General features: G+C 42.3%; 1 protein-coding gene across 3 annotated transcripts in view; it reads right to left on the minus strand.

Annotated features, from left to right (window-relative positions):
* Positions 1-13,616, minus strand: part of ATP9B (ATPase phospholipid transporting 9B (putative)) — a 481,605-nt gene that overhangs the window by 282,338 nt on the left and 185,651 nt on the right. For all 3 annotated transcript variants that reach the window (XM_069730937.1, XM_069730939.1, XM_069730938.1), the window contains exon 10: positions 2,681-2,756. In XM_069730937.1, the coding sequence (XP_069587038.1) occupies positions 2,681-2,756 (76 nt within the window). The remainder of the gene's footprint in view (positions 1-2,680; positions 2,757-13,616) is intronic.

Below are 13,616 nucleotides of genomic sequence, written 5' to 3' on the forward strand. Positions count from 1 at the left end.
GGTCCCATCGCAGGTAGAACACCAACATCACTGCATTGCACAATCTGCGCTGGGCTAAGGAGGAGCTGCCCACCGTGGGGGTGGGGACAGGTAAAAGATATGATTGACTTTTTTATTTTTAAATTGGTATGTGAAGAGTTCCAGAATGAAGGATTTTACTACTGTAAGGTGTCACATTGGGGGACACTATTACTATATGGTGGCCATAAGGAGGGCACTATTAGAGTATAGAGCCACAAGGGGACTTTATTTGTCTATATGGCCACAATGGGGGACATTAATGCCCGACATTGTGGCTCCCTAGATTAATAATGTCCCCCAATCTGAGACATTCCAACTGCATTTTGGTATAAAATGTAGATGTCATTACTATAAATGGACAGAATAGATTTATTACTTTATTACTGTATGTATGGGAGGGAGTATTAGTGCTGTGTTTGGGCAAACTGGGGAATTTTAGTATTGTATGAAGGCCACAATAAGGGACACAAGTATTAGTACTGTAGTGTATGGGGTCAACAGAGGGTGACATCTCTGTTGTAGCTTCATATTGTTGCTGTGGGGGGAAGAAAAGGGAGGTATAGTTGCATTGTTACTGTGCAGCCACAAGGCGCGAAACTGTGGAACTTTTCTTCTCCATCCAGCACAGTGTAAAAGTGGGAGAAAATGTGGGATGGGTGTGCTCTAAAAGCCATCAGCTGAACATGCATGTCTATTAAATTCTGCAGAGATGAGTCTTGGAAGAATTCATAGGAATCTATGACAGTAGAAAAATTAGAAAGAATTACTTCACATTGAAACATCACTGGTGAGCCACTAAATTTGCCTGTACTGTAAACACTCTTATCTACTATGTACTTATACTAAAGGTACTGTCACACTAGACGATATCGCTAGCGATCCGTGACGTTGCAGCGTCCTCGCTAGCGATATCGTCCAGTGTGACAGGCAGCAGCGATCAGGCCCCTGCTGGGAGATCGCTGGTCGGGGAAGAAAGTCCAGAACTTTATTTGGTCGCTGGACTCCCCGTAGACATCGCTGAATCGGCGTGTGTGACACCGATTCAGCGATGTCTTTGCTGGTAACCAGGGTAAACATCGGGTAACTAAGCGCAGGGCCGCGCTTAGTAACCCGATGTTTACCCTGGTTACCATCCTAAAAGTAAAAAAACAAACACTGCATACTTACCTACCGCTCTCTGTCCTCCAGCGCTGTGCTCTGCACTCCTCCTGCTCTGGCTGTGAGCGTCGGTCAGCCGGAAAGCAGAGCGGTGACGTCACCGCTCTGCTTTCCGGCTGCCCGGCGCTCACAGCCAGACCAGAGAAGCAGAGCGCCGAGGACAGACAGCGGAAGGTAAGTATGTAGCGTTTGTTTTTTTACTTTTTAGGATGGTAACCAGGGTAAACATCGGGTTACTAAGCGCGGCCCTGCGCTTAGTTACCCGATGTTTACCCTGGTTACCGGGGACCTCGGGATCGTTGGTCGCTGGAGAGCTGTCTGTGTGACAGCTCTCCAGCGACCAAACAGCGACGCTGCAGCGATCCGGATCGTTGTCGGTATCGCTGCAGCGTCGCTATGTGTGACGGTACCTTAACTCCTGTGTATTACTATTACAGATGAGTATATTACTTGTTTTGTTAATGATCAGTTTTATGGTATTATTCAGTCACTATGTGGTAGAAATATGTCGTCTAGTCATGGTGTGGCAGTATTTGTTCTTTGTGTGTGGTATTATTCGGTCACTATGTGGTTGTAATAAGTGGTCTGGTCATGGTGTAGCGGTGTTTGTCCTTTATATGTGGAATTATCGGTCTACTGGTTTTGGTATAGCAGGTTTTGTTCATTAGCAGGATGATGATTGTACTCAGACACTAAATGGTGGTAATATTTTGCAATGGTGTGGTGGCATTATAATGCTCTTGTATAGTGTTATTATTAATATTGGTCTTGGTATACTAGACTTTGTTCAGTAGTTTGGCAATAATATTTGTTATTTGTTTACCTGGATGAGTATTATTTAGAAGTATCACTTAGTAAATGATCTTATTATTGTGTGTTCTATAATATTTATACAATTTATCTGAATTTTTTAATGGTGTTCGAACACAGAAATGTTTATCTGTTCTAGCATCACTACCTGGGGTCTGTGCATCTAATCAACATGCTGTTCGGGGTGAAGGGAAGGAAGTCCAAATTTAGCCCTGGGGCTCATCATCTAATATACCTACATTATATACGGTACGTGCTGATCCAAAGTCATCATAGGACAATCATGAATAGACACTGCATATGGCTGTCAATGGCTTGCACAAACCATATATTTTGGACATGGGTAGCCGGCATAGTACTAAGGAAAATATTGATTTCCGAATGATATGTATTGGAGAAAAAATGTCTTTTTCTGACTTTAGTCACTTTTTATGTTTTTTCTCTGCAGAAATGATAGGTCCTTTTTAAAGTAAAATCTCTTAAAAACTGACATTTCGATTGGAATATTCAGCAATATTTCGACAATCCCATCCCATATAGCTCCTTTTATTATACCCTTAAATTCTTCCCTATTTAACGGTTGCCAAATTTTTCTTCCTCCTGTGTTGGAGGGTTAATGTGGATATTATGTAAGGTGCACTTAAACACAAAGAAACACGAAAACTATGAAGGGAAAATGCAATTCTCCTACCAGATGCGACCACTGTGCTTGCCCACAAGGTGTTTTCTATACCAAGGCTTTCATGAATAGAGGGGTCTGTATCTTCCTGAAATGAAATAAAATAACATATTGTAGACAGAAAAAAACATAATGAATATGTAAAATAACTGAGCCGTATTTAAAAATGTCAGTAACAGTTTAATTAAGTACTTCCGGGCTACCCTAACATCTTAAATATCTGACCGGTACAAGCGTACAGTGATATTCTAAAATGTCACTGCATAATAAAGCAATAGTACAGGGTTCATGATGCTACAGGAGAGAGGAGCCGGTTGTCAGACACAGCCAGATTCCTCATAGGGAAGTAAATAAGGCAGCACACTGCAGCGCTAAAACATGCAAACTTGAAAACATGAAATTTGAACTGCATTACTGCACTAGAAATATGAAAAATGAGAGCTTTTAGCACATAAAAATGGCCAATTTTATGTGTACCTGGTAGCCCCTTTACGGCATCTCTCTTATACCAGGTCCTACACTTGCCTTACCTCGCTGAGAATAAACGTCTCCATCTGAATGGGTACATGTGAAACCTCCTCTTAGACTAAAATTCTCTCTCTCTGTGGAGGGGTATTGGACCTGCTGTAATTAAAACACCTGAAGCTAGGAGGCGGAGTGCACGATCAGAAAGATAGAGAATACATTTCAAAAACCTGACCTGCACATCCAAACATAGACTCAGTGTGAACAGGTGCTGAACCTAGAGTCAGCACCTGTTCACACTGAGTCTATGTTTGGATGTGCAGGTCAGGTTTTTGAAATGTATTCTCTAGCCTTCTGATCGTGCACTCCGCCTCCTAGCGTCAGGTGTTTTAATTACAGCAGGTCCAATACCCCTCCACAGAGAGAGAGAATTTTAGTCTAAGAAGAGGTTTCACATGTACCCATTCAGATGGAGACGTTTATTCTCAGCGAGGTAAGGCAAGCGTAGGACCTGGTATAAGAGAGATGCCGTAAAGGGGCTACCAGGTACACATACAATTGGCCATTTTTATGCGCTAAAAGCTCTCATTTTTCATATTTCTAGTGCAGTAATGCAGTTCAAATTTCGTGTTTTCAAGTTTGCATGTTTTAGCGCTGCAGTGTGCTGCCTTACTTACTTAACTGTATACGAGTTGGCGACTCTAGGTTCAGCACCTGTTCACACTGAGTCTATGTTTGGATGTACAGGTCAGGTTTTTGAAATAGATTCCTCATAGGGGACATAGAGATTATTCCAATCTATACCTTCCCGATTGCTGTATTTCTCCTCTAGACCCAGCGATCACATGATTGTTGGGTGCCAGAAAGAAGCATAAGCTGCTGGGTCCTAAGACACCCAGATCAGCTCTGTGGTGCAGCACTGCAAACTGGAGGATAATTTTGCCTTGTAACTGGGTAACATATAAGCCCAGTTACAGGGAAAATTAGATAGATTGAAAACTAGTTAAATGTAGAAATGTCCCCAAACGTAGAATAAAAAAGGGGAGCTCCCTGTGCATTATCACTGGCTGTAGGTGAAGGTAAATCGCTCACGTAATCATTGAAGAGTGATGTGATGTCAAAATGAATGCTGTTCTGGCCACTGTGCTCACACCAAGCAGATGGAGTCCTTAACGGATGAAGCAAGTAGAGAATGCAATGGATATCGGGCACTGCCACTGAATATGATGGATCCAAACTGTGAGTATAAAAACTGGTGATTGATTGATGCAACATGTTTCAGAGTAGGTAATACTCCTTCCTCAGACAGTACCTACTCCGAAACATGCTGCATTAATAAATCGCCAGTTCTTATACTCATTCTTTGGATTAATCATCTTTAGTGGCAGCATCCAGCCTTCTCTACTTCCTTGAAATGTCTTTTACGAGAACAATGTATGAAATTAATAAGCGAACAAACAAACGAACGGACGAATGAACAGCAATATAAATAAAATAAAAAAATACTGCTGGAAGTCAAAATCACCGTTACCTGCCCCAGTTGAAAATAAGTCTGATATATGAAAAATAATTGCTACATAACGAGGAGCAAAATTTGAAATGTATTTTAGTCGTCCTTTGTGGTCATAAAGGAAACATTATTCGAATATCCAAACAAGAAAAAAACTTTACAGTTCTTTAAAGAGAATCTGTCAGCAGGTTTTTGATATGTAATCTGAGGAAAACATGAGGTATGGGTTAAAACACAGAATTTAACAATGTGTCACTTATCAAGGTTTCATTACTAGGACATTATCACTGCCAGGGCTGATGCGCACATGACTGTTAGTCTGACTCCACCCCCTCCCGTGATAGGCAGCTCACCATCAATAGATAATCATACAGAGCCTGGTGTGGGCGGGGTTAGCTTTCTCAGCTCTGATCTTAAAATTCTGATTGTGTCAGAACCACCGCACCCGGTAAACTAAGTGATACCACCTCTTTTCTACATCATGCTGCTCTCAGATGAGGCACCAAAAACCTGCTGACGGATTCCCATTATCTCCCATATTTTGGTCATTGGTCAAAGAACATTGTTCACAATATAAGGTTTTTGAAAAAATAAACTTATTGTTAAAAGCAAGTGGACACCTGTCTATATTTCAATGTTGGACGTCTCAAAACAATGGGAATCTATCGGAAGACTAAAAGGTTTTGGATTGTAGTGTGGGAATGGGTTTTCTGTCTGGTTTCTGAGCCAGGGGAATAACAGAAGATGATACAATTGGCCCGGGAATCTGCTGCCGATCTTGTCATTTTCTACTGGATCATTAGCGATCATGTCACATAGTAAAAGGAGACTGGGGGTCAGAACATCAATAGCGGTCCGGCTGAGAATTTTGGAATGACATCCCAGGAGCAGGGAGTGGATTTCCAGGGTTGAGTATGTATACATCTTTTCTTTTTAAACTCCTTTGTTTGTAGTTGTTTATTTTTTTTTAATAAAAAAAACTCCTCTGCTCTCATTTCCAAGATCTAAGAGGGTGTATTGGCTTAAACTCTGAAAAGTGTTTGGAAACTGTGACTGGGTAAACTTGGTGCCATGTCATGTCCCACTACAGGAGAACAAGACCAAAGGGTTATTCTTACACAATAAGCCTATGTAAACGACATATTTAGACGCTCACTACTTATCTATTTGCTGGTTCCTGGACCTTGGTGCTTCCTACAGAAAGTCAATTGAGCTTAATTTAGAACCAGATGCGCATAGTGAAATTACTAGATGCTATATGGCACTGCAGATAAGTTTATAGTAATGTCAATATAGTATATGGAAATGGAGCCGCAAAGTTAACCCTGCATGTGACAGATTCTGAACAATGCTTAGTTTCCACCATTAAACTCATGGTTTTGCTCTTTCTTCAAATTATTAACTATCCACTATATAAGATTTCCAATTCCCCCAGTAGATACGCTTATATTTAATTGTGTCACTTTAAGCTAATACTTGCCACCTGGTAGTTCATAATACATTCAAGTATTTGCTGCTTAAGAAAAAAAATAGCCATCACTTGGCTTTAAACCGAATCCATTTTAGGAGAAAATTCTGAGTTTCTTTGCAATTTGCAAGAATATCCAGTAACATGAGGAAGAGAAAAGAGTGCTCTTTTAGCAAATTCTGAGATTATCTTTCAGAGATAAGTGGACTGTTCAAACATCAATATATGATACCATTTTACTAACGTCAAATCCCATTTGACCACAGATCAATTTAATTTTCTGGGTTCATCTTTAACTCCTTCACCTTTGTCTAGAAGAATGGACAAACACAATAATGCATTTGGCTTAACACAATCAGCTAGAACATGTGCACAATGACTGTATTTTCTTCCATCATAGCTTTCTAACAAAATGCAGTCATGGGAAAAGCTAACTATATCCGCTTTGAATTCTATGTTTCTACATATTAAGGCACAATAAAAAGCATCTGCTCTTAAAATAGACAAATTACACAATTTCATAATTCAATAAATAATTGGGCTAAAATGTAAAGCAGTGTGTAAAACGTCAAATACACCATTATTGTTTTTACCGAAATTGAGAGGGTAAGTAGCAGCCGGGTGCTGCCAATCAAATGTCCTTGATTAATTGTTCATCAGCAAATTTGACTCCCTCTATAAAAGCAGAAGTTGTGGAAATTTGCTGGCCTAGAGAATTCCAGCAAATAGGACCTTTCACTACATTTTTAATGTTGAGCTGGAAACAAGATAAAATAGCAGCTGCAGAGCGGAATAAAATGTTTTGTTTTGTTCATAAGTTTTGCTTCTCTCTTGCAGAGATATTAGCAATCAAAGTATTTGTCACCTAATGAGTTAACTAAAGTTAAGGTACCGTCACACTTAGCGACGCTGCAGCGATACCGACAACGATCCGGATCGCTGCAGCGTCGCTGTTTGGTCGCTGGAGAGCTGTCACACAGACAGCTCTCCAGCGACCAACGATCCCGAGGTCCCCGGTAACCAGGGTAAACATCGGGTAACTAAGCGCAGGGCCGCGCTTAGTAACCCGATGTTTACCCTGGTTACCAGCGTAAAAAAACAAACAGTACATACTTACATTCAGCTGTCTGTCCCTTTCCGTCTGGTTCCTGCACTGACTGCTGGCCGTAAAGTGAAAGTGAAAGCACAGCACAGCGGTGAGTCACACAGCGGTGACTCACCGCTGTGGCTGTGCTCTGCTTTCACTTTACGGCCAGCAGTCAGTGCAGGAACCAGACGGCAAGGGACAGACAGCTGAATGTAAGTATGTACTGTTTGTTTTTTTACGCTGGTAACCAGGGTAAACAGCGGGTTACTAAGCGCGGCCCTGCGCTTAGTTACCCGATGTTTACCCTGGTTACCAGTGAAGACATCGCTGAATCGGTGTCACACACGCCGATTCAGCGATGTCTACGGGGAGTCCAGCGACGAAATAAAGTTCTGGACTTTCTTCCCCGACCAGCGATCTCCCAGCAGGGGCCTGATGGCTGCTGCCTGTCACACTGGATGATATCGCTAGCGAGGACGCTGCAACGTCACGGATCGCTAGCGATATCGTCCAGTGTGACGGTACCTTTAAGCCCAAGTGGATGTTTTCACTGGGGGAGTGTACTTCTCCCTGTATGAGTTTTTATCTGATAACACCTACTTGGACTTAAAAGGTTAACTCATTAGGTGCCAATACTTTGCTAATATTTCCACGAAGGCGAGGCAACATTAAAAGAGAAAATGAAAAGAGAACAATGTTGTATTATGCTCTGCAGCCACTATTACATCATGTATCCAGTTCAACATGAAAAATCGTGTGAAATTTCTCCTATAACACAAGGCCAATAAGGAAAGAGATGCAATCATCTTAGAGAAACAATTGTTGCCCCCATCAATTTTAGAAGGGCTATAATGCCATTTACAAACACTTTGGAGTCCATAATTCTACAGGGAAAAAGATACACAAACAAATAAAACAGTTGACAGTCTTTACAGGAATAGATGTGACAGCAAATATACCCTAAAGTCAGGCCGCGCAATGCACAGAGAAATTGTAAAAACTCAAGAGCTATAGCTCAGACACCAAAGGTCTCAGTTACCATAATAAATGTTCAAATTCATGACATTACAATTAGAAAAAGACTGAATGTGTAAGGTTCATTTGAGAGGGTGGCCTGCAGAATCTTCTTTCTAAAAAGAACATGGTAAGAATGGCCAAAGTTAGCAAAGCTGCATTTGAACAAACTTCAAGATTCAAATAACAATGTCCTTGGGACAGACGAGACCAAAGTGGAGATGTTTTGAATAATGCCCTATGCTACATTTGGGAAAAACCAACAGCCTATCAGCACAAGCACTTCATACCAACTGTCACACATGGTGCAGGAGGGGTCAATATTTAAGACACAATATATGGGCACCCTGTAGTCACTGAATCAATCATGAACTCCATGTACCAAAGAGCTCTAGAATCAGGCTGAAACTGGGTTAAACAACAGGACAATGAAGCCAAGCACACAAGCAAATCTACATCAGAATGGCTGAAGAAAGTAATGAATCAAGGTGTTGAAATGGCCCGTCAATGTCCAGAACTCAACCCAAATTAAATGCTGTCGGGACCTTAATTTTCTAAAAACTTTTATGAATTCAAACAATATTGTAAAAAAGTTTGAGACAAATCTTCTTTAGTACAATATGAGAGACTCAGTCATATAGAAAATTATAATTTCAAGTTATTGATGTTAAAGATGGTTCGACGCGCTATTGATTCATCAGATGTGCTAACTTTTTCACAAACTGCTGCATATAGGCATAGTTTTTGCTAAATAAATAATTACATGGTAATTTGTCATGTACTGATGTTCATTTTAAAGGGAAGGTGCCACCAGTTTTCTTGTATTTTGTTTTTTTTGTGAAATTAAGCTTAAAATAGTAATTAAAATGTATTACTGCAATGTTTGCACTGTTTGCAAACATTTCTATATGAAAAATATTATATATTTTTCTACAAATATACATATTTACCACTAGGGGGAGCATTTTGCGTTTTAGACCTCAAGCAGCTATAGTAAGATTTAGCAGCTCTGCCCCAGGGATATTAGACCACCCAAAAGGGGAGGGAAATGGTGATGTCAGCAGTTACTGCCCCAATTTTGCTGCTAACAGTAAGAATGAAGAGCAGCATCACAGGGCAGCACCATTTTGTGTGTGACTGCCCTGTGACCTGCTATCACCAGCAGTTACTGCATCAGAGGCACAGCTTGTTTACAGGAGAGCAGAACACAGTGGACTCAGCAGCATTTTTTGTGAATAACGTTCTTGCCATCCTCCTTCCCCCACATTAATCCCTGTCCTGTCAGCTGCCCGGCTCTCTCTCTCCAGGTGTCACCTCCCTCTCTGCAGGCTGTGAGTGCAGCTTACCGGAGATCACAGGGACTGTGTGTGAGGGGGAGGCAGAGACACAGCAGGAGAAGCACACAGGGCAGCCTGTGAGGAGCAGAGGATGTGCCTGCCTGGAGTACAGAGGAGCAGTGAGGGCTTCTTCTGTCCTGTGATAGAGAGTAAGTGGAGCTCGGCAGATACAGGGCTATAATAAAATGGCGGCCAGTCACACCTGCAGCAGTGAGTTGTGCAGCCCACAGAGGCGTGCCCAGCTCACTGCTAATGCTGCTGCAATGTTACAGATAGGGTCCTCGCCGGTCTATTATCTCCTATGTCCATGGGGTGCCGTAATCTGACACTGATAGTGCCCTGCTACTGCTGCAAAACCAAGATTTCAGCCCTCAGTGCATTCTTTAAACTCATATAACACATGAAATCTGTTTCACATGCATTTCAAACTTGCTTATAGCAGCATGTTATGCTACATTACAGTGATTTATTAATGACCTACAAACGCGGTACCTTCCCTTTAAGTTGTGTTTACTTGGGCGGCACGATGGTGCAGTGGTTAGCACAGCAGCCTTGCAGCACTGGAGTCCTGGGTTCAAACCCCACCAAGGACAACATTTTCAAAGAGTTTGTATGTTCTCTCCGTGTTTGCGTGGGTTTCCTCCGGGTTCTCCGGTTTCCTCCTACATTCCAAAGACATACTGATAGGGAATTTAGATTGTGAGCCCCATCGGGGACAGTGATGATAATGTGTGCAAACTGTAAAGCGCTGCAGAATATATTAGCGCTATATAAAAATAAAGATTATTTATTTAAGGCAGTTGCCCACTACTAGGACAACCCCTTCTTGATCTAAATGCTTGGCTGGGGGCTCCAGCTGATCTCTGACTTCCTCTTCATGTTTAATTTGTACAAAGGAGGGGACAGTGACACCAGCACTGATTGGGCACTGGGCTCATGTATCATAACAACCGCACGACGGGCCAGAGACTGCAATTACTGACACGGGAGGTGAATATAACCTTTATTATATTACTAGATGAAGAGCCCGGCGTTGCCTGGGTATAGTAACTAACTGTGGTTAGTTATAACAAATTATAATGATTATCCTCCATTCCATAGTTCCATGCCCATATGTTGTGAATTCTGTGGCTGAATTCACTCCTGTGGTCACAAGTGGTACTGCAGCTTCTGAACTTCCTCCCTCAGGTGTTCTGGTGAGCTCGTTAACTGCTTCATTACTTAACTCCGCCTGATGCTGCTATCCTTGCTCCTTGTCAATGTTTCAGTGTTGGATCTGAGCTTCTCCTGATTGTTCCTGTGACCTGCTGCTCTGTATAGCTAAGTGCTTTTTGCTTTTTTGTTGCTTTTTTTCTGTCCAGCTTGTCTTTTGTTTTGCTGGAAGCACTGAGACGCAAGGGGTGTACCGCCGTGCCGTTAGTTCGGCACGGTGGGTTTTTTTTTGCCCCCTTTGCGTGGTTTTGCTTTAGGGTTTTTTGTAGACTGCAAAGTTCGCTTTACTGTCCTCGCTCTGTCCTAGAATATCGGGCCCCACTTTGCTGAATCTATTTCATCCCTACGTTTTGTCTTTTCATCTTACTCACGGTCATTATATGTGGGGGGCTGCCTTTTCCTTTGGGGAATTTCTCTGGGGCAAGTCAGGCCTATTTTTCTATCTTCAGGCTAGCTAGTTTCTTAGGCTGTGCCGAGTTGCCTAGGTAGTTGTTAGGCGCAATCCACAGCCGCTTTTAGTTGTGTTTAGGATAGGATCAGGTGTGCAGTCTACAGAGTTTCCACGTCTCAGAGCTCGTTCTTGTATTTTTGGGTATTTGTCAGATCACTGTGTGCGCTCTGATCGCTAAGCACACTGTGTTTCTGGATTGCCTTCATAACACCTGTCATTAGCAAACATAACAGTACAAGGAGCCACCCTAATGATTCTCAATAGAGGGAAAGAAAAAGTTTTGACATCATTTTTTTTTTTTTTTCTGCTCTGTGTTCACTTTTTTTTTTTTTCCCCTAGACATTTGGGTGATTCTGGACACAGGTGTGGACATGGATATTCAGGGTCTGTGCTCTTCAATGGATAATCTCGTTATAAATGTACAAAAAATTCAAGATACTATTGATCAGAAATCTATGTTAGAACCAAGAATTCCTATTCCTGATTTGTTTTTTGGAGATAGAACTAAGTTTCTAAGTTTCAAAAATAATTGTAAGCTATTTCTGGCCTTGAAACCTCATTCTTCTGGTAATCCTATTCAACAGGTTTTGATTAGTATTTCTTTTTTGCGCGGCGACCCTCAAGACTGGGCATTTTCTCTTGCGCCAGGAGACCCTGCATTGAGTAGTGTCGATGCGTTTTTCCTGGCGCTCGGATTGCTGTACGATGAGCCTAATTCAGTGGATCAGGCTGAGAAAAATTTGCTGGCTTTGTGCCAGGGTCAGGATGATATAGAAGTATATTGTCAGAAATTTAGGAAATGGTCAGTACTCACTCAGTGGAATGAATCTGCGCTGGCAGCTTTGTTCAGAAAGGGTCTCTCTGAGGCTCTTAAGGATGTCATGGTGGGATTTCCTATGCCTGCTGGTTTGAATGAGTCTTTGTCTTTGGCCATTCAGATCGGTCGACGCTTGCGCGAGCGTAAATCTGTGCACCATTTGGCGGTACTGCCTGAGGTTAAACCTGAGCCTATGCAGTGCGATAGGACTATGACTAGAGTTGAACGGCAGGAATACAGACGTCTGAATGGTCTGTGTTTCTACTGTGGTGATTCCACTCATGCTATTTCTGATTGTCCTAAGCGCACTAAGCGGTCCGCTAGGTCTGCCGTCATTGGTACTGTACAGTCCAAATTCCTTCTGTCCATTACCTTGATATGCTCTTTCTCGTCGTTTTCTGTCATGGCGTTTGTGGATTCGGGCGCTGCCCTGAATCTGATGGATTTGGATTATGCTAAACGTTGTGGGTTTTTCTTGGAGCCTTTGCGGTGTCCTATTCCATTGAGAGGAATTGATGCTACACCTTTGGCCAAGAATAAACCTCAATACTGGGCCCAGCTGACCATGTGCATGGCTCCTGCACATCAGGAAGTTATTCGCTTTCTGGTGTTGCATAATCTGCATGATGTGGTCGTGTTGGGGTTGCCATGGCTACAAACCCATAATCCAGTATTGGATTGGAATTCCATGTCGGTATCCAGCTGGGGTTGTCAGGGGGTACATGGTGATATTCCATTTTTGTCGATTTCGTCATCCACCCCTTCTGAGGTCCCAGAGTTCTTGTCTGATTATCAGGATGTATTTGAAGAGCCCAAGTCCGATGCTCTACCTCCGCATAGGGATTGTGATTGTGCTATCAATTTGATTCCTGGTAGTAAATTCCCTAAAGGTCGATTATTTAATTTATCCGTGCCCGAACACGCCGCTATGCGCAGTTATGTGAAGGAATCCCTGGAGAAGGGACATATTCGCCCATCGTCATCACCACTGGGAGCAGGGTTCTTCTTTGTAGCCAAGAAGGATGGTTCGCTGAGACCGTGTATTGATTACCGCCTTCTTAATAAGATCACTGTTAAATTTCAGTATCCCTTGCCATTGTTATCTGACTTGTTTGCTCGGATTAAGGGGGCTAGTTGGTTCACTAAGATAGATCTTCGTGGTGCGTGTAATCTGGTGAGAATCAGGCAAGGAGATGAATGGAAAACTGCATTCAATACGCCCGAGGGTCATTTTGAGTATCTAGTGATGCCGTTCGGACTTGCCAATGCTCCATCTGTGTTTCAGTCTTTTATGCATGACATCTTCCGTGAGTATCTGGATAAATTCCTGATTGTTTACTTGGATGACATTTTGATCTTCTCAGATGATTGGGAGTCTCATGTGAAGCAGGTCAGAATGGTTTTTCAGGTCCTGCGTGCTAACTCTTTGTTTGTGAAGGGATCAAAGTGTCTCTTCGGTGTGCAGAAAGTTTCATTTTTGGGGTTCATCTTTACCCCTTCTACTATCGAGATGGATCCAGTTAAGGTCCAAGCCATCCAGGATTGGATTCAGCCGACATCTCTGAAAAGTCTGCAAAAGTTCCTGGG

The sequence above is a fragment of the Ranitomeya imitator genome, chromosome 6, assembly GCF_032444005.1.
Source record: "Ranitomeya imitator isolate aRanImi1 chromosome 6, aRanImi1.pri, whole genome shotgun sequence".
Taxonomy (NCBI): Eukaryota; Metazoa; Chordata; class Amphibia; order Anura; family Dendrobatidae; genus Ranitomeya; species Ranitomeya imitator.